This window comes from Anas acuta, chromosome 2, assembly GCF_963932015.1.
Source record: "Anas acuta chromosome 2, bAnaAcu1.1, whole genome shotgun sequence".
NCBI lineage: Eukaryota > Metazoa > Chordata > Aves > Anseriformes > Anatidae > Anas > Anas acuta.
This window is the reverse complement of record NC_088980.1, coordinates 31,458,895-31,479,015: the sequence shown is the minus strand read 5'-3', so window position 1 is coordinate 31,479,015 and position 20,121 is coordinate 31,458,895. Positions and strand designations below refer to the sequence as shown.

The following is a 20,121-nucleotide window of genomic DNA, read 5'->3' as shown; positions in this document are numbered from 1 at the left end:
CAGATATATTTTGAATATTGTGTTTGTTTGCCTAAAAGCCTTATCATTCCTGAAGAATGTATTAAAATCAGTAATTGCAAAGTTTTCATATCACCACTTGCGTGGTTAGGAATGTGATCTGAATGACAAAGTTACAACACCCAGGATTAAAAAAAAAAAACAACAACACACATAATTAAGGGGGAAAAAACACCCATAATATTCAAAAGCATCGGTCAACTGAGAGGAATTAAAATGTTTACTTTCTACATAAATCTAAAACCCAATCAAAAAAATATGCACACAAAATGTTTTTAAATAAAACAATTCTAAAGAGATTAAGATGAGCTACCAAAAGCAGAAGCCTAGCTCAGACTTCGCTTTGATGAACTTCATAAAAGAATCAATGTTTTCCAGAATTAAAAATGCAAGAAATGCTAATTTTTGGACCTTTAAGATTTCACTTCTGTATCATGTACTTGATTTACTGGCATTGCTTTAGAATTTCTATGCACATTTCTTTTCCATGCTTTTTTCTTCGTTTCCCAACACCAAAAGACTCTGAAACCTAAGGAATAATGTTTTGTTTGGAATATTTTCTTTTACATAAACATTCCCCAACTAATTCTTATCAGTTAGCTAAAATTGCAGACCAAGCAGAGTTTCTCCCTATTTTTAGACAGCATCTGAATCTATCATCATGCAGTACACAACAAATGAAGAAACAGTTATAAATTGACAACTGTAGATATTTCTGTACAGATATTTCGCCACAGAAGTGCAGTAAACAAATGTATCTTGTGGAGATGTAGCCCATTTGTAATTCAACACTGATGTCATAGCATAAAGTATTCAGTTTATGTATTTATCATTAAATCAAATTTCCCTTTGTCATCTATGCAATGCCCAGTAATTCAAGTGCTACTTCCATATCAGTTCTACACCGTACTACCCAAAGAAGGGTTGTACTGGAAAGGAGGCTCTTGGCTAGCAGAATTTCTGCATGCAGGAAGAAAAAAGTGTCAGAGGTTGCCCAAGCTAGCATCACTGGGCCATCCTTGACTCAATCTTTTTAAGCAACTTTGCCCTATCTCTCATGCAGAGGTAAGAACCACCACAGTTTGTATCATCTTAACATAAACTAATCCTGGGAGTTGCATTCCTTAGGGAACATGTGTCCTCTGGATCTTGGTCTTTTTGCTATTTTGATACATGGTTTGCAAAGCCATATGTGATCTGCTCCATAAATTGTAAATAACAAATGCTTGTTTTAAAATAATAAATAAATGAGGGGGGCAGGAGAGAGAACACACTAAAAAAATCTAAAGTTACTAAAAATCTCTGAATACATTCTTAAAAAAACCTCAAAGCATATGGACTTAATTTTGTATGAAAGGTTTCCATTAAAATAATTACCTTCCCATTGAATTACGTCTAATTCAGCATCATAAACTGGGTAACACCACAGTATAAATTTCAAACAGTTGTTCCAGTAAAGACTAATTAAGTGTGAGAATTTCCTATCTTGCCTAACTCAGCTTTGGAAATCATATTACTGTTGTGCTTGGCTTGAGATCCCATTTTGGCTACGTAAGCTGTTAGAAAAGTAATACAGTTTCAAAGTAATCCAACTCAAAATATCTGACTGCGAATTTTATTACACGATCAGATCCTAATATGAGTACTGATGCCCTCAGAAACTATCCAAAACTTATGTGAAAAAAAAAAAAAGGAAAACATAAACTTACTTGTTGGAACCCCAGGTAGTCTTGGATAGTAGAAGAGACGTAAAAAACCAGAGCGTCTGCTGTCACAACTAACACAAAACCATTTAATGCCTGGGGAGGAAACACACCAATCTGTCAGCCTCAGAGACAAAATTCAGATAATTATTGTGGCTCTAAGTCTACCTGTACCATAGTCTCACATAATGCGAAGCATGCAAAAACATATCTTTATCTAACAGTGTAAACAGAAGGATTCATCATCATCTCTCCCTACAGTATGCATGATACAATAAAGAAAATCCCACCTAAAGAAGAAAAATGTTTGGAAAATTCCAGTGGAATAGTCAGGGGAGAAGCTAAAGATTTTTGATGACTTATTTACTCTTTATCATAGGAGATGAGGGGCAGCAGTATGAAGACCTATGGATTTATCTAACATCAACCACAGTTCACAATGCTTCAGCTCAAGCTTTCAGGATGTTCAAACGTCTGCAGTATTAAAGGGAGCAGCATCACAAACTGATTCCCAAAATCTCTTCTATTCATAGTGCAGACAGGCCTAAGTGGACAGGAAATCAAGCGATCAAGAGCCCCAAATGGTCCAACAAACATTTTATAGCTTACTTAAAATAGAAGACCTCTGCACAAGCCGACTATTGCAAGTAAACAATGTTTTCGAAGAGATTTCCCCCTCCATGAAGAAGCAGACTAAGTGGCTCCTTGTTCAAAGTCACGCAAAGGGCATTTATCTGAACTCCAAATCAATATGGTTCATGGCGATTGTTGTGATAGCAAACAGAACATTTGTGACTTGGCAGCTCATCTGAAAGGTGCTGATTTACTTCTGTGGATTTCAGTCAAGATTTAACAAAAGGCTGTCTCAAGGGACGGAATTAAGTATGTTGTGCCACTTAATTTCCTCAGCTACATTTAAAGTTGAATTTGGCCAGCATGATCAAAAAACATTTTTAAAACTCTTCGTTACGCAAAATTATCGTAACTAGGAGAAAGCATAAAGTAAGTGAAGGATATCCTATTTGTTACTGTAATATAATAATATATATTTTTATTATGAAACAGCATCATTCTTCAAAAAACATTAACCCACCATAAGTATGGGAACCACCATAGCTGCTTTTCCATATTTAGCCAGGGTATTGTTTTACTATTTCTTGTTCTTTTATGATTATTGTCTAATTAAGACAACTATCTGATTACACTGGTTTTAAAATTCTGTCAGTTGCTCCTATTTCATTTGTAGATATTTCTTACTCTATTTTCATTTATATTCACAAGCTCTTAGAACCTCCATATATTAGTTTAATGAAATTTATCTGAAAACAGTATGTGCTTAAAAAAAATATGAAACAGCGTAGTCAAACCAAGAGATCTTGAGGTTCAGAGCAGTGTCCCAACAGTTACATAAAATCCTTGGTTTTGATAAAGTTCATACAAATCCCAAGAGAGTGGGAAATCTGCAATGGCAGGTGCTTGTGTCCTCTGCTGACTTACTTTGCAGTGAATTTCACATGAAGTGTTTGATATAAAACTTCTTTGAACTGTACACTGTGTAATTCTGCACCACATGTTAAAATTAGTTATTCTGCTCTGTTTCATGCAAAGCCATGGAAAGATTCTTTGTCCAATCTGTGACAAAGGCAAACAGCTCCCGTACCTGGAATTCAGTCACATTTTACAGTGGCTCTGCTAGGCAGTTCATTTTGAAATGGAACTGTTGCTACAGAAATCAGATACCTTCTGTAAGCCAAAAATTCTGTAAAAGACAAGATTGTTTTCTGCCAAGAAATCTAAGACAAAACATTGCTAGAAGTCCCTTAAAATATGCAGGTATCCAGGATATGTCAATAAATGGGATGTTGGTTACAATGCCAGTTTTGGCAAAAACTAATCCTAAAATAATCATCTTTAAAGGTATAATGAAATTTGACAATGATTACTATTCTAGATCATTGGACATAATATTTTTGTTTATATAAAAGTACTCTTAATATTCCTAACACAAGGGCAATTATAAAATTGTTACTATCAAGAACAAAGATGTTTTAAAAATTTGAGGATGTAAATTCCACTTGCATATTTTATCATAAACTTGCTTATACTACTACAGACTATACATCTAAATTAAGACTGAAGTAATTTAAGTAATTTTAAGGGAGATAAATCTTAATTTTAAGGGAGGCACAGCAATTCATTCAATCTCTACTTCTGCCATATGTTGAATTGTTAAGACAATTAGTTTTTATGTTTGAAACTAAAGACATCCCAATTTTGTTTGTTTCGAAATGAAAAAAACACCTGATGAGTAAATACAAAAAAATGAATAATATGGTATATTTTCATACCATCCTTACAAAAAGTAGATTATAGTAAGGAAATGTTCATCATCAGTTGTAGTTTATGGAAACCCAGATAACTTAAAAGACTTCTGGGTTTAGGCACAAAGCAGGATGGGTACTACTATTTACATCTTAATGTTATTTAATATCTTCTAGATAATTCCCATTTTCATCATTTAATTTTTTAATTCCCTCATAAAAGTCTGTTTATGTATTTTCATAAATTAGTTGTGTTTTTTTTTGTAATAATTTTTTAAAAATTGAGAAATTCCATTAATTTTCCTCACTTCTTAAGGGGCCAGAATTTACAGTAATAAATATGCAATCTATTTTGTTTTCATATTGGAAAGGCATTTGCTACAGCAGTTTCATCATAGATAGAACTTAGTAGTCAAGTAAAGTAACTGAATTTCATATCAAACAATTAGATGTCTCCAGTACAAACATATACTGTGCCTTTTTAAATAATTTCCATCTAAAAGAAAGCTGCTTATCTGTAACAACCCTGTTACAGTTCTGTCATACTTTATTGAGGTTAGAAAAGTACACTCGTGTCCTAGTTTTTTCAGTTGGTTGGGAAACAATTTTCCACTAGCATTAATTTACAGTAATTGTTTTGTGGGATTCTTAGAAGCTGTTTTCATTTCTGCCCTTTGAACAGTCACATTTATTTTGTTCTAAGCAAAGCACTGCCTCTCACTGACCTAATAATTTGACACTTATGGTATGTCAGTTTGGAAAATGCGCATATAAAATAGATTATGGACGTATTTCAAACGGAGTTGAAGGTCACAGTGAAATATATTTTGTGAAACTAATTAGAACATTGGAATGCTTATATTAGTCATTTCTTGAATTTAATCTGGACCTAATATTGTATCACATTTCATATGTTTTGACATTCTAGGATATTAAAATAAACTAAATAATTTTTAAAAACACTATTTTTCATTAATTCTTTCCAGTAGTTCATATTGCTAAGTTGATGGAAATACTTTAACATTTCTCCTGAACCTATGCAACAAACTCTAGGTTCTTTCAAACCACCGAGAATTCAAAATATCCCAGCAAGCTTAATGTCTTTTGAAGATAATTTTTTTCTAGACAGTCATCAGACTTGCAGTACATGACTAATTATCTACCAATCTTTGTAATAAAAGTCAATAAAGATATCAATATTAAAAACCAAAAAATAGATGCAAAAAAATACAACACTAAGATTTGACTTAAAGCATAGGTCCCTGCGGTCTAACAACCACTCTTCAAAGTCACTAGTACCTCCAGCAAAAAGTGCAAGGAAGACATAGTATTAACCTAAAGAAAATGACTAAGTAATTTGACAACAGGAAAACTTCCTTTTTAAACTCACCACTGAATAACTAGTATGTTAAATATAGTCTTATTTTTATTACTTGAATTTAAATGGTCACTTAACAGATTCATTTCAAAACATACCTGCAGTAAGAGTTCCCCTTCGAGGATCTGCATCCCCTCTCCAAGTTTTGCTGTTCTACAGTTTTCCTGAATGCCATTTCTTTCTGGTCTTGTAGAGTTTGAAGATTTTAATGCAACTACAAAAAAGAAAGAAAGAAAGAAAGAAAGAAAGAACAAAGATGAGTGATCTTTGAAAGGCTCACTAGAAATTCTCGTGACATTATTTTGCTTTGTGTAAGAAAAAATGTTTATGAAGTCAGTCTAATGGAAGATCTCCATTTCAATGTCAGTCTTTTTTCCTTACCTTTAAAGATAACCCATCTTGTTTCTATGACACTTTCAAAACAGAATCAGTGTTATTATAAACTATCCAAATCTGTTTTGCTCCTTGTCTTTACTATAAGGCACACTTTTAGCTCAACACTTTTCTTTAATAAAGGATATTTTTGCTTCCACACAACCTCATATATTATAACAATCCTGCTTTAGGGTATAACAATTACATTTATTTTTATCCCATCTAAATTCAGACATCTAGGTACCTTAGATAAGAGCGTGCTCTAGAACTAAAGCTCCCTTCAGAGAGAGCAAGGAAACACAAAGGAACTCTAAATGAGTATCATACATTAAAGAAAACATGAAGAAAAGAAAGCCATTTCAAATAAACATTTTTATTTATTTATTGTTGACCATTTAACTATTCAAAGAACTAACTTTCCAGTTTCAGCTAAACTACCGTAACCATGAATAATCATTATCCACGTCACAAAAAAACAAACTCAGTGAATAAGGGATGAAGAATCACACGGCACTGCTACAAAGATAAACATATCCTATCCTATTTCTGTACTGTGTGCTCTCATAAACAGGACATTATCAAGTAAAATTAGATACTAAAAGACTGTCCATAATTCAGTTATCTACTTTCCACCTACTTCTAAAAAGAAAAAAAAAAACTTTTCAAATCTGAAATTATTCTGACTGGATCTGTAATGTGGAAACAGCTTAAAATTACATTAGTAATTTTACATACCTTAAGCCTTTACCATAAAGTTAAAGGAAAAATATATATACATGAAAATATATATATAAGTTGCAAGATATGGTAAATCTATAAAAGCAACAATGCTGCTGGTAAAATAACAACAGTTTAGTTCAAAGATGAGATATCTACCCTAAACTCAAAATGGTTTTTCAATCTGTTTAAAGCCTTCATTTTCAGCTACTCAGAACTTTAGTCAATAATCCTAAGGACCTCCCGTTCACTCGCTTTTCAACTATGTTAAATAATATTCTACACTAAGTATATTAACTGAAGGATAAATTATGCCTTTCCTTTATTTTTTTAAGCTTTCTCTACAGCTAACAACTTTCAAGCCAGACAGTTTTCATTAAAATAATTAAAATATCCCTCAAAGGCACCGCAGAGGAAAAATATGGTCTAAAAAAAAAATAAATGATTAACTGATTAATGAGTCAGGAATTTATATTTGAAATTAAAACCTTAATGCTCTTCTTCCTTCCAGTTAGTCAAAAAGTCCTGTAGTAAGTCACGTGGAGCTACAATCACTAATTCATTTTCAATTCAAGTAGTTGGAAAATAAGGTAATATTTTTTCCTATGTATTATTTTAAAAGGAAATCTAGAACATTTACTAAAAATCCCCAAAGTTCCCTGGCAGTTGGAGAAAACCTAATATCCTTTTAATTTCTATTGTATACTTATTGAGAAGACCCATATTCAGCTTTCGAAGTTGCAACATACAGTTATGTATACATACACCATCCAGTTATGTATATACATTTTATATTGTGCAAATAGTAAATGAGGGGGAGGAATTATACAAGGTTATCTACTAAATGATATTCTGTGCTTCATCCATCAATTCATAGAGCTATAGAGCCTATATGCAACACAGCCTACACACTGGTATGACTTTATTCCTCACTACTGGCAAAAAATGCACAGAGCTACACACAAACTTACATCCTTTGCTGAACTAAAACCTAAGGCTTTTGAAGAAATCAGAAGATGGATGAAAGCAAGTTGTTGTAATTTAAGATGGATGGAAAACTGCTGACAATCCAGGACGGAAAAAAGAAGATGATAGAGTGGAAAATGTATAGATCATTAGTAGTGCACATCTCCTGATAAACCCCATCCCTTTCCCTTGCTTTGACAGATGAAGGGTGAAGACATTGCATTACAGGGAACTTCACATTTTGAGACTTTGAAGATATATCACTAAGCTACAGCTCTAAAACACCCACGCTTTCAAAGATAAGTCTGAAGAAGGTTAACTCATGTATGGAAAGTTTTTATCATCCTGATCTAAATTAATAAAGGGTCATAAAAACTGAAGTGCAAGTGTTGCTTAGGTAGGAGTACTCTTCCCTTGTTTTCATTACTTTAATGCGTACAGTATAAAAACTAAATGCCATTTAGTGGAAGAAAAAAAAAGTTTAGCTGGTACTAGAAAAAAGCCACTTTTAGAAAAAAAAAATAAAAGCAAAGCCAGCTAGTAAAAACAAAAATCTGAATGAAAGGTAGTATCCATTCACTTTCACTATTTTGCAAAACAACAACAAAAAAACAACCCCCAACATCTTGAAATTGAAAAGGAAACATTCCTGAAAAAAAAAAAATAAATATCTAGATTATAAAAGAATGAAGGCAAACAGAGCAGGACAGACTATAGAACTTTACCCTTAGCAGGGATTTAGAAATGCCAAAATCCCCAAGATGACACTCATCACAACTCCTCTATCTAGAATAACGCAGCAAAAGCTGCATTCTATCCCAAGACCATTTCCAAATTCTTCCTTCTTTATACAGCCTGTAGCCATGTGTAAGTGTAAGATGTATACTTCTGAATGAATTACTTACTGATGGCTAATTTTTTTTAATAGAAATAGTCCGTAATAATCAACTAATTTGGAATATTTAATGCAAATTAGGATTTATTTTAAAAAAAAAAAAAAAAAGCGCCAAAGCTCTCATGTCCATCAAGAGAAGAATGAAGAAAGTCTGAGAAAAGAAATCCCAGCAACCCTACAACTGGTTTCTTCTTCAGTGGAAATTATAAAAATATAAATTATGTAGAAAAAACAGGAAAGATGACTAAGTATTTCTGTTAAATATTTTTGAAAATAACAAGTGAGATGCTCACTTTCATGACAAAAGCCCTTTTATTCCAACAGAGCTACAGAGTTGACCAAATATGGGTATTTTAGATCAAAAAGACTTGACAAATTTTAGCCAGTATTATAAAAACCGCTTGTTGAATTTCCTCCTGGTGAGACAACGGAGTGGATGATACAGAACTCCAAATAAATATTTAAAAGAAAGTAGTATCCCCCCAAAAAAGTATTCACAGGAAGTGCACATTTTAAAGTAAACATAAAAATTATTTTATTTTTTGTTGAGTGACCTCATAAATGTATCTTGTAAAGGACATGATACTTGTATAATTAAGATAATTACCAGCCATATGTGATTAAACTTTTTAATCAATAATCGTTATGCAAACACACAAAAATCTAGCAATATTTCAAGCTGACATAAATACTATGAGACTAATGAACACAGACAAGAGGACTCCCTGACAATGAGCAACCCAGGCTACCTGGATACAAACCTCCAGTGTGTGGCTCAGAACAAATTGGTCTCCACAACATGCAAGTCTAAGGCCACAGCCCTGGCCTTACGGTATGGGGGGGGGAGGGGACTATCCTGCAAAGCAGTAATTCTGAAAAGGCTCAAGGGTCACAGCAGACAGTGCTGTGGCCTCAGAAACATCAACTAGAGATCTAGTAACAGACAATACTAAATAAGGACAACTAAAAATATTTCAAGTCATCAGTACTCCAAGCAGCCATACTGCATGCTGGCAGATAAGAGAGAGATGGTGAATCAATGAAGTTGTATGTGTAATCAGTTGAATGATTAAAACATGCCATATAATGGAAAAACAAACAAACAAACAAAACCCCTTCCATTTAAACTAAGAGAAAACTTGTGTTCTCACAGGAATCCAGGCCATAATATTTAAAAATTCATTCGACAACCATATAACAAGATTCACTAGCTCAATGAGTGCATTTGTAAAGTAGCAGAGCAGTTAGGATAACAAACAAGTAAGGTAACTTATCCAAAGGTAACATTACAGTGAACATAATCTACCAGTTATTTTAATCCAGATCAAGTACAACATCCTCGAACCTATCCCGTCTAATTTTCAGCCTCAGGAAACATAAACATGAGTACTCCCACAGAGTAAATAGAAAATACTGTAGATTATAATATCTCTGTATATACTCTCAAAGACATGAAAGAGTGGGTTACTTCTTTGAATTTCACATTAATAACTTTAAAACAACAAAATATAAAGCAGAGCTGTTTATACCTGTAAAAACAAATTACTTTTTGCTACGCATTTTTATCAAGAGGGCTAAATTGTAAGCACAAGCTTTTCACATAGGTTAATCATTGTCACTTAATCCAGTGTCCATATAGAAGCATCATTTTCATTGCCTGAACTTTTCTGATTTAAAGTAAAAACTAAATCCTATAGATAAATCTAGACAGTGGCCTAATTGGATTTCTAGACATAGAACAATGTTATAGTTTCTATTACATTTTTTTTTACAGTTGTGAAATGCTTTAGCATTCAAAACAGAAAATACACAAGATCCTAAGTCAGTCTTAAGTTGTCTCTAGAAAGACAAATTAAATAACAATGGTAACATCAGCATTTACCAGCTTCTTATCTATGGTTCGAACTGTTGAATACAAGTGGTGAGAAACTTGTACAAAGATTCAGTGTACTTTCTTAGACAGACAATGTCTGGAAAAGAAAATTCTCTGCCACAACTGCTTCTTCAGGTCTGAAGCAGAATTCAAGCAACTCAGTTTTAACTACTGCCAAAAGCCATCATTAGGTGTTAAAAACACCTAACTATTTAAGAGGAGCAAATATTAAGCAGTCTTCCTTCTTTCCAGAGAATAGCATCCAGTAGAGAAACTGCTTTGGGACATACCCTACAATGCATGAGTTATAAGGAGTGTGCTGAATCAACCAGTAATTTATGACAGAAGGATGAATTTCCAGATCTGTTGAGAGATTCAGAAATTAATCTATTTGTTACCATGCAGACAACCAGCATGCTTTTAAGCTTCTGGAATTTTAGAAATAACAACACATCTAGGTCTTAACTGGTCTTTTAAATTACATTTCCCTCAATATGAGTCCTTTCACTTTCACCTTTCCTGGGAAAAAAACCTCTCAATGTTCATCTCTTCAAATCAGGCTCTTGAACTATGACACATTTAACATCAACTGTGTTTACTCAATGGATCCATTCAGAAACAATATCTTCAAGTCCCCAGTAACTGTGAGCAGTGACCAACAAATTAACAGGGAATTTTATGCAATACAACAGTTTTAACTCCTAGCAACAGGAGCATAGTAAGGAACATGAGTGATGATTAAAAAAAAAAAAAAAAGTTTATCTACCACCACACAATTCATCTTGATGCTGTTGATTCTTCAACAAAGGCTTTTTTCATCATTTTCTAGTGCTTTTTCTGCTTTTAAACACTTGATCTCTGGGGTTTCTATGCAGCAGATAAAATTCCCCAGAGTGCAACCCACAACTGGTATCCTCTTCCTTCCAGGCTGCCACTCCTGTTCTCAGAGAGAACCTCTGCTGTTATTTCGTCGCTTGACAGCCAGCTGCTTTGAAGTCCCATCTCCAGTAGTATACTGAGTTCAGTTTAGAAAAACTAAAGACCATGCAGTCATCTGCAGCTGATATCCCCATACATAGAATCATAGAATCATAGAATATCCTGAGTTGGAAGGGACCCTTAAGGATCATCAAGTCCAACTCTTGACACCGCACAGGTCTACCCAAAAGCTCAGACCATGTGACTAAGTGCACAGTCCAATCTCTTCTTAAATTCAGTCAGGCTCGGTGCAGTGACCACTTCCCTGGGGAGCCTGTTCCAGTGTGCAACCACCCTCTCTGTGAAGAACCCCCTCCTGATGTCAAGCCTAAACTTCCCCTGCCTCAGCTTAACCCCGTTCCCACGGGTCCTGTCGCTGGTGTTAATGGAGAAAAGGTCTCCTGCCTCTCGACACCCCCTTACAAGGAAGTTGTAGACTGCGATGAGGTCTCCCCTCAGCCTCCTCTTCTCCAGGCTGAACAGGCCCAGTGCCCTCAGCCGTTCCTCGTACGTCTTCCCCTCCAGGCCTTTCACCATCTTCATAGCCCTCCTCTGGACACTCTCCAACAGTTTCATGTCCTTTTTATACATGAGCAACTTCAGCAGGAATCCTAGAAACAGTGACTCCTTACTCTGTTTACACAAAGTTACAACAGCAGAGGATTGCAGTTTTGTCACAGAGCAAGTGCAAATACATTCAAATAGTTAATGCAGCATTGCCTGTACCAACAACACTGTCTGACAGAATACACTGTTGTCTGGCCATGGAATGACAGATAAGGATCCCCAGCAACGTGTATCATAGCACTGGCAACACTAAATTCATCCAGACCATGAGCTATTTCACTATTTTCCTCAAATCTTGAAAATACTCAACTTAAAAAATGCAGTTTTTTTTGCAAAGCATCAGAAAGAAAAATAAAAAATACTATTTTTTTTTTAAAGGTAATTATTTCTGTGTTGAGTGAATAAGGAAGCTATTCCAGATATAAATTATAAAAGTCTTACCAGCACTCTTACCAGTGCTCAGCTGTGGAGCCTGCAGAGATTATCTCAACTGAAACCTGAGTATTTCTATACCCAATGTATCTTATTATTAAATCAGTGAAGAAATGTATGATTACACAGGCTCCAACTCAAAATTTGCCTGAACCAGCCATAAGAGTGCTGAAAAAAAAATGATTCGGAGATTGCTGGCTGAAAAGCTTCATGGAAATCACAGAAAGCTACTCAGTGGTTAGGACCTTCTCTGCTACCTTTACATTCCCAAAGAAAAGGCAGAGCAAAAAGTTGAGAACCCAGGCTAGCTCATGCCAGTGAGGTACAAAGAAAGGGATACCAAGACACAAAATTTTAACTGGGCCTTCTGAAACCACATTGAGATGCAATCACTTAAATCTGAGTGGATATCATTTTACTTTTAGGTGAATGATCTGTTAAAGCCTAAAACTGTATCGAAGGAACACTTGCCTAATATCACAAGTATATCATTAGTACATCAGTTATGCAGTCCTGGAATTTAATCTTAAAGAGCTTCCCAGAACTGTTTTATATCAAATTTTGGCACCATTCCCACAATTCGGCCAAACAGGTCAAAGTTTACAGTCAGAGCCAATTTAGACTGTTTCATAACCTCTTCAGTAGAATTATAAATTCAACTAGTCTGTTCTAGATTACTTTAACAAACAACAGTTCTCATGAGGGGGGTGGTCTTACTTGTCTCAGTCACAAATACTAACCCCCAGCACAAAGTTCACCAACCAAAACAAGACATTTCTAAAGGCCAGGAGAGCACTACTGAGAAAACCAAGTTTAATATTAAACTCCTGCCTAAATCATTAACATATGCTAAACTGCTTATACTGGCAGAAGATCCATTTTAAGTGGGAGAAAATATTCTATATCCATCTATCTGTATGCAACCTTAGCCGTATCCATTACTTAAGATTACATGGAATATTTTGCATCCACTACCTCTGAGACTCTAAAGGGAAAAACAGGTTATTAAGCAACCCAATGAAAAAACATACATATTTAAGATATTCTTTTTTGAAAGATATATAAAATGTGCACTGAGTGTGTATTTTGTACACAGGTACACTTGTTCTACAGAGAATAAACTGCAGGTTTCATTACTAAAACGCATGCACTAAGGATTGTTCTGTACTTATAAACCCAAGAGAAAAACACAATTCAGAATTATCACACTTGCATCCCCAAAGTTTTAGTTATGTTACGCAAAGATGTAGAATTGAATTCTGTTCAGGCTGCAGACACAAGTAAACTTCAGAAGATACACGTTACTTTAGAAGAAATAAAAAGTTTATTGTTCACTTATATCAGTATATTGTACAGTTATTTTGTACTTCCTATCCATTAATTTATAAATTCTGAATAATTTTCAAGCTAGCTTTATAGTGTTTATTTATATCCTGCTAACAGCTGACCAGATATTTACCTCATAGAACTGACAAAAGAAAAAAACGCAACATATGTAGAAAATCTCTTACTTTGTTCACACGAATTCTGATAACTGTCAATTAAATTTATAGTTATTCTACTAATTTAGCAAAACTATGTCGTTTATTTGTTAAGCTAGCTCTTGCTCTGTGAAATGAGTTTCCAAACAATCAGGTTTTTACACAGCATCCTTGTTTAGAATATATCCAAATACTGAGTATTGAAGAAATCCAGACTTCCGTTTCCAATTCCAATATCTTGGCTTCCAATTATTCTTTTATCTATTAAAAATTAAAGTTTTGATGTGTATCATGATTTTCATTTCTTATATGCCTGAAGAGGAAACAATTTAAGGTCAGTCTTCCTTGTAAGTTGCATTACAATACACAGTTCAGCTTGTAAATTACATTAAACTGTGGATGGATGTATAACAACATCTATTTCCCATTAGCAACAAAACAGCAATACATGAATACATTAATAAAAATGTAAAAAAAAATATAAAATAAAATCATTATTCTGATGAAAGCAAGGCCAGTACATGCAGGAAACAATTTATAAAAGTAGCTATGAAAGTTGAATGACCAAATTTTGGAAACATAACTAAAATGAGGGTGAAATTGCACATTTGGTAGTAACTGGTGACAAAGGACTTATTTTTCTTCTTAAGCATGGGAATAACTAAACATGTCAGATTATGACAGTAATGGGCTCACTTTTTAAAGACTATGTCTTAAAACAGGAACATACCAACAAAACATATTCAGATTCTGTAATTTTGGCTATTTCCAAAAAGTCCAAATTAAGGTTAAAAAATTGCTGACAGACAACTCTCAGATTCAAAGGATGTTGCTTTGATTCCTAAACTTATTTTAAACTGACGTTAAGACATATAAAGATGTCTACATTTTTAGACTAAGCAACTGAAAGAACCTATGAGCCATAGGAGACAGGTGTTTCTTCACTTGGCCTCCAGGAAATTATTCCTGGTTCAAGAGAGAGGAAACACCACGAGGCAGCTGTCACAAGACTATAAACCATATCACCATGAATACTTTCAAAGAAGAATTACTAGGCTACAGCTGGTGAAGGAAGAGAAAGGAGGCTGAGGGACACTAACACTTGTACGAGAACAAGTTTTAACAAGAGAGATGGGGAAAAAAAAGCCTGAAAAAGTATTTCCACTAATAAAATAAAAAAAAAAAAAAAGAAAAAGGAGAAAAAAACAAGAGCAAAAGTAAGTGGCCAGACTGAGAATTTCCTGTGTCTTTGAGAGTTTACAATTTAACTGCTGTACAGACTTCCTACTGATGCATACAAATCTCTAGAAATCAGCAATTTCTAGCTTGCAATTCAGATTTTGTGATGATGCCTCAAACTGGGGCTCCTCAGTGCCACAGGCCAGCAGTTAAAATGATGTCAATTCTACACGTGCACTCCTGAATTTTCAGTCATCAAGAGCTTTCTAGTTTAACCCAAATCCAAACCAACTGAATGCATACTCATCAGTTGTACAATCAGACATGGCAGACAGAGCAAAAGTGTGGTAATCTGTGAGGACATTTGTGGCAACAAGAAATTTTCTTTAAAGGAGGAAGAAACGCAAGGTTTAACCCCAAAAAGCTTAAGCTAGGAAGGCAGAAAAAAAAATATATCTCTGAAAGTGGATGATTACAAGTGTTAGAATACTAAAGGTTTCAATATTAGGAGTTGCCACCAAAACAACTACTAAAATAAAGCTGTATTTGTTTACTACACTAAAATGAATAATTTGTACTTTAGTACTTTAGGATAAAGAACTTTCAGTACTACAGTTCTACTAAGAACTGACTTTGGATATTCTGGATAACACAGATGAAAACAGACACAAAAAAAAACAAAAATTAAACAGTAAATATTTTGCAAATATTGCACTGAAATTACTCAAGATACAACTACAGAACTAATCAAAGGTCCACCGTTCTTAGACTTCAGACATGTTCATGCACATTTTACATTCAACAGCAGAAAAGAGAAAAAGCAGTACACATTACATCAATTGCTGCACGAGTCTAAAATAGTCTCTTTATCATAACCAATATAATCAATATATATGAAGAATAAAAACAGCATCTAACGTTATTCTCAAGACCAAGTATTATGGTTTTCAAGCATATGATAGTTCAGATTAACCTAACAAAACCCATCTACTTTAAAATGACCTTAGGTTCCCCATGTTATAAAAGCAAAGCTCCAAAATGCAAAATACTATTTTCCATTTATGATCTTAAATCATTTATCACAGAAGCTATTTTCAACATAAGGAAGTCTGTTGCTTGCCCTTTCAAAACTGACAAGTCTGCGAGCTCAGACCAGTGCTACTAGGTTTCCAGGACTATTACAAAGATACATTTCTAATTTTCAGAGCTATAAATCATAAGGCAGACAAAAACTTGGCAGGATTGTCTTTTTCTTTTTTTTTTCTTTCCCTGTCTAAATTTAAATCAAATTTCACTGTCCAAAACTCAAAGGGGGCCATGAATTTCCCACAAATTATAGTTCTGAATCACAACATTATTTATGAGACAGTGAGTTTCCTGTTTTACTACTGTATATATATATATATATACATAATATATATATATAATATCTAAATCTAATATTGATGCTTGATAAAATTTTCCAACACAAACAACAAACAAAAGCAGAAGAACTTTTCAAAGGGTTTGAAAAACCTGTATACCCTTTGCTGATAAACCTTATCCTGGAATAATGTTATGTCATAACATTATTTTCCCCTTTTTAGTCTGGTTTTGATATGTTGTACTTGAATACAATATGCACTCTAATATGTATCTTCTGTAATGAAGACTTTCACTTAAATGTGCTATTTTTTATTGAATTACATATCTGTAGAAAGAATTCATACAAATGATTAACAAAATTTTAAATAAAAGGTCAGAATTGCAGAAGGTGAACCAACAAGTCAGTAACTTATTTGCTGTTTTACTGCAAGTTAACTTACATATTTAATGAACCACAATTTCAACCATGAAACTCATTTAAAATAGAAGTAGATCTGTTTTAATAGTTGTTTGCACTGAGAAGGCATTGTTCTGCCAAGTGCATAACTACATAGGTAAATACTAAACACGAAGAACAAAACCATAAACCCCTGCTTTCTAACACCTGAAATATGGGCAAACCTCTATTTAAAAGCTTCTGTTCTCCCTGGTGTTCTTTTTTTAACCTGCAGAAAGCCTATTAGAAGTGAACTTTAACCTTCCTCTCCTACAGAAAGCTGAACAGGTAACAGCAGGTAGCTGGGGCAGGAAGCATACCTTACCTAATGAGTGCATTTGAGATGAGCTAAACATATCGCAGCTTCCCAAACCAGAATGATGATGACAAGATGCTGGATTTCCACCGCTACATCGGAGAAACACCACAGACTTCACAAGACATCAACCCTTTAACTAACTGCAACAGAAAAGTGCAGTCTCCAAAACTGACAGCTGTCTTTTCCAACCTTATGACAGCATTTCAAGACAGCTTAAGTATGTATCAAAATTGAAAAAGGCAATAAACAGTAGAAAAAATGTATTACTTTATACAGGTTTTAATCTTTGGTATATTTTTCTCGTAACACACACTGTTATACTATATGTATTATGCTATAATTCTGTATAATAGGATTATAAACCACACCACAAAATATACATGGGGCTGATGTGTGTGTCAGTGAGACAGAGAGGCTGAAGACAAAGCAGAAGTTAACAAAAGTGCATATAAAATTCGAGAGGATGGATGGTTTTGTGGTTCTGACAGAGTCTTCCTGTGCAATGCAGTGGAAGGCGCCGTATGCTTCATTTCCTTAACTATCAAACAGGAATCACCTCCAACTCCAGCAGCAATGCAAGGATTAATACAGGAAAGACCCAGAAGGTCAGATTCTATAACTGGGAACCTTGGAAAGAGATTTTAGTGGCTCATATGAAATTGTATTTGATAACATATAGTTTGAAGCTTGTGGTTTCATGATTATTTCAGTATCATCTTGCCTGGTAACTTTGGTTGGTTAAACTGAACGGTAAAGTCATTGGATTAAAGATCTAAGAATGATTACAGTCCAAACTTAACAAACATGGTAAAGACTTCAACAGCTTTCTACATAAAAAGATGAAAAATGGAAAAAAGAAAACGCTAGACTGAATTTCAGCCCTTGCACTTCACTGAGGATGGTGTTTAACAGCTTTCACAGGACAGAAGCCTGCATTTTTTGATCAAGCACTATAGAGCCGGTTAAGAGTTAGACTGTGATGCAGCAGAAAACTATATCCTATTCATCACAGAAGAGGGAAGGAGAAAGAGGTGAGGAGCCCTTTGAGGAAGGACATCTGGAGCAAACATGCCAAACTACAGAAGGAGGAGCTGAGGGAAATGGGAACTTCCACCTCCTGTCACCTCGTCCCCACAGGGATGGGGGGCCTGCCTTGGGTTGTCCAAGAGTGGGTCGGTGAACACCTCCGTTCTCAGGCTGAAGTGTTCTGATAAAAGAAAAACCACAGCCAAACCACAGCTAAGAGTTTTGCAAAGCTTCTTCATAAATTCTAACACCAGAGGTGGTTGTGTTTTGCTTTTGTTATTTTACTAAATATTGAAATATACCTTAGAAGTATCACACTGAGTATTAACACACGCTTAGTGCCGTACAACTCATCTACTTTCGAAGTAACCGATGAATTGAGCAGGAAGTGTGTAAATACAGCCACAGTAAAGATAAAGCAAAAGTTTGATTGGTGAATTAACAGACACTCATCCAGTTCCAACAGAAAGAACCCTTTTTTGCCTTTAAAATATTTTAAAACATTTTTACCCACTGAGTCACATAAGCAAAGCTTCTGCCTTAGTAGATTGCCTTGAAGGGCAACCACACAAAAACCAAGGACGAGAGACAGTACCTCAGACTTCTAAAATAGGATTTCAGTTTCTTGTCTTAGTTTCACTCTTTGTAAGAGCTACATGTATATAACTTGCGTGGACTTGCAGAGGGGTTTGTTTTAGTTTGTTTTCAACAAACTATTTAGCAATACAACTTACTGTGAGAATCTGACAGCACAACAGACATTTCTAGTATTGCACCTCGCCATGGGGCTTATAAGGTACCTGCGCTGTACCGTTGCAGCATACTGCATACCTGGAGCTGAGAGCTCTGTATCTCAACTTAAGAGGCATTTCAGTCCATTTCTGCAAAACTTTATTCCATAGACATATAGAATATATGACATATAGAATATATGGCTCATATATGACAAACAATAAATTTCCCATTTCATTGTCTATTAATTTCAAGCATTTTCTCAGATCTTCTAGATTCTCAGTTGTTTTAAACTGAATTTGATTAGTGAAGTAACCATGCAGCCTTTTTTTTGATATATGTACATGTGTGGAGAAAGTTATGTAGCCCATTTTTACAGCATCAATATACACTAGACCCAAGTTTCATACCATCTTCTACTACAGATGATTCCCAAACCTGAAAGTTGAAAATCAGGAGGCAGGTTCCCAGCTGGGGCACTAACCACAGAGGACAAGACCAGGCCCAGATCCAGTCCCCACTGACAGAGCCATTCATCTATGTTATGGAATGTCTGTTTTATGGGAAACACATAAGCTAAATGAGAAAACCCAGTTCTGAAAGGACTTCAGATTAAGTAAGCTAATTAAGAGAAATCAGAAGTCATTTAACAGGGAACACAGTGAATTAATTTTGACAGCACATTTCTTACACTGTAAGAAGTGTTCTTTATAAGGTTACGACATCAGTAAGGATTTATATGCACAGAGTAGAGACTGTAATAGAGAATTAGCATTCACTGATTTGTGCCTCCACAAAGAAAAACAGAAACAAGCAAAGAGCCAAAATTTCATGGCATCTTTATTTTATTACAAATGTAATACTGTGCATACATTTGTTTGTGAACACCTGCATGATATTAAATTTGTTTTTACAGTTACATAGATTGTTCAGGATCTTACTAAGATAAATGTATTTTGGTTTCTTTACTTCAAATTTTCAGTTAGAAGTTTGTGCCATGCCTTTATCAACAATATTCAGATTCTTATTAGAGTAAGCACAAATCAACTCATATTTTAATGGTGCCATCTGTCTTTTTTTTTTTTTTGTAATCTTTTGCCAATAAAGTGAAAGATCAAATGAAATAAAATCTAAACATGAGGTTTCGCTTACTCTGCCACAAGGAATAGTGTTCAAGGTGGCAAAGACAGATCTGTTTGATAATTATGTATTTTCTGCTAAATTGTTCCATATGCTTGGAATGTTTGGGATTTAGCCAGAAAGAAAAGCAGAAACAATTCTGGTAGTTTTTTCCCCCCAAATGCGCATCAAAATATCTTTAAGGAATTGCTCCTTAGGTAAAAAGATTTGGATTAGCTAT

At 34.5% G+C, this 20,121-nt stretch overlaps 1 protein-coding gene across 2 annotated transcripts in view; it reads right to left on the bottom strand.

The window, feature by feature from the left end:
- Positions 1-20,121, bottom strand: part of AHR (aryl hydrocarbon receptor) — a 62,834-nt gene that overhangs the window by 16,773 nt on the left and 25,940 nt on the right. For both annotated transcript variants that reach the window (XM_068674110.1, XM_068674111.1), the window contains 2 exons: positions 5,519-5,634; positions 1,728-1,817 (listed from right to left, as the gene is read on the bottom strand). In XM_068674110.1, the coding sequence (XP_068530211.1) occupies positions 1,728-1,817; positions 5,519-5,634 (206 nt within the window). The remainder of the gene's footprint in view (positions 1-1,727; positions 1,818-5,518; positions 5,635-20,121) is intronic.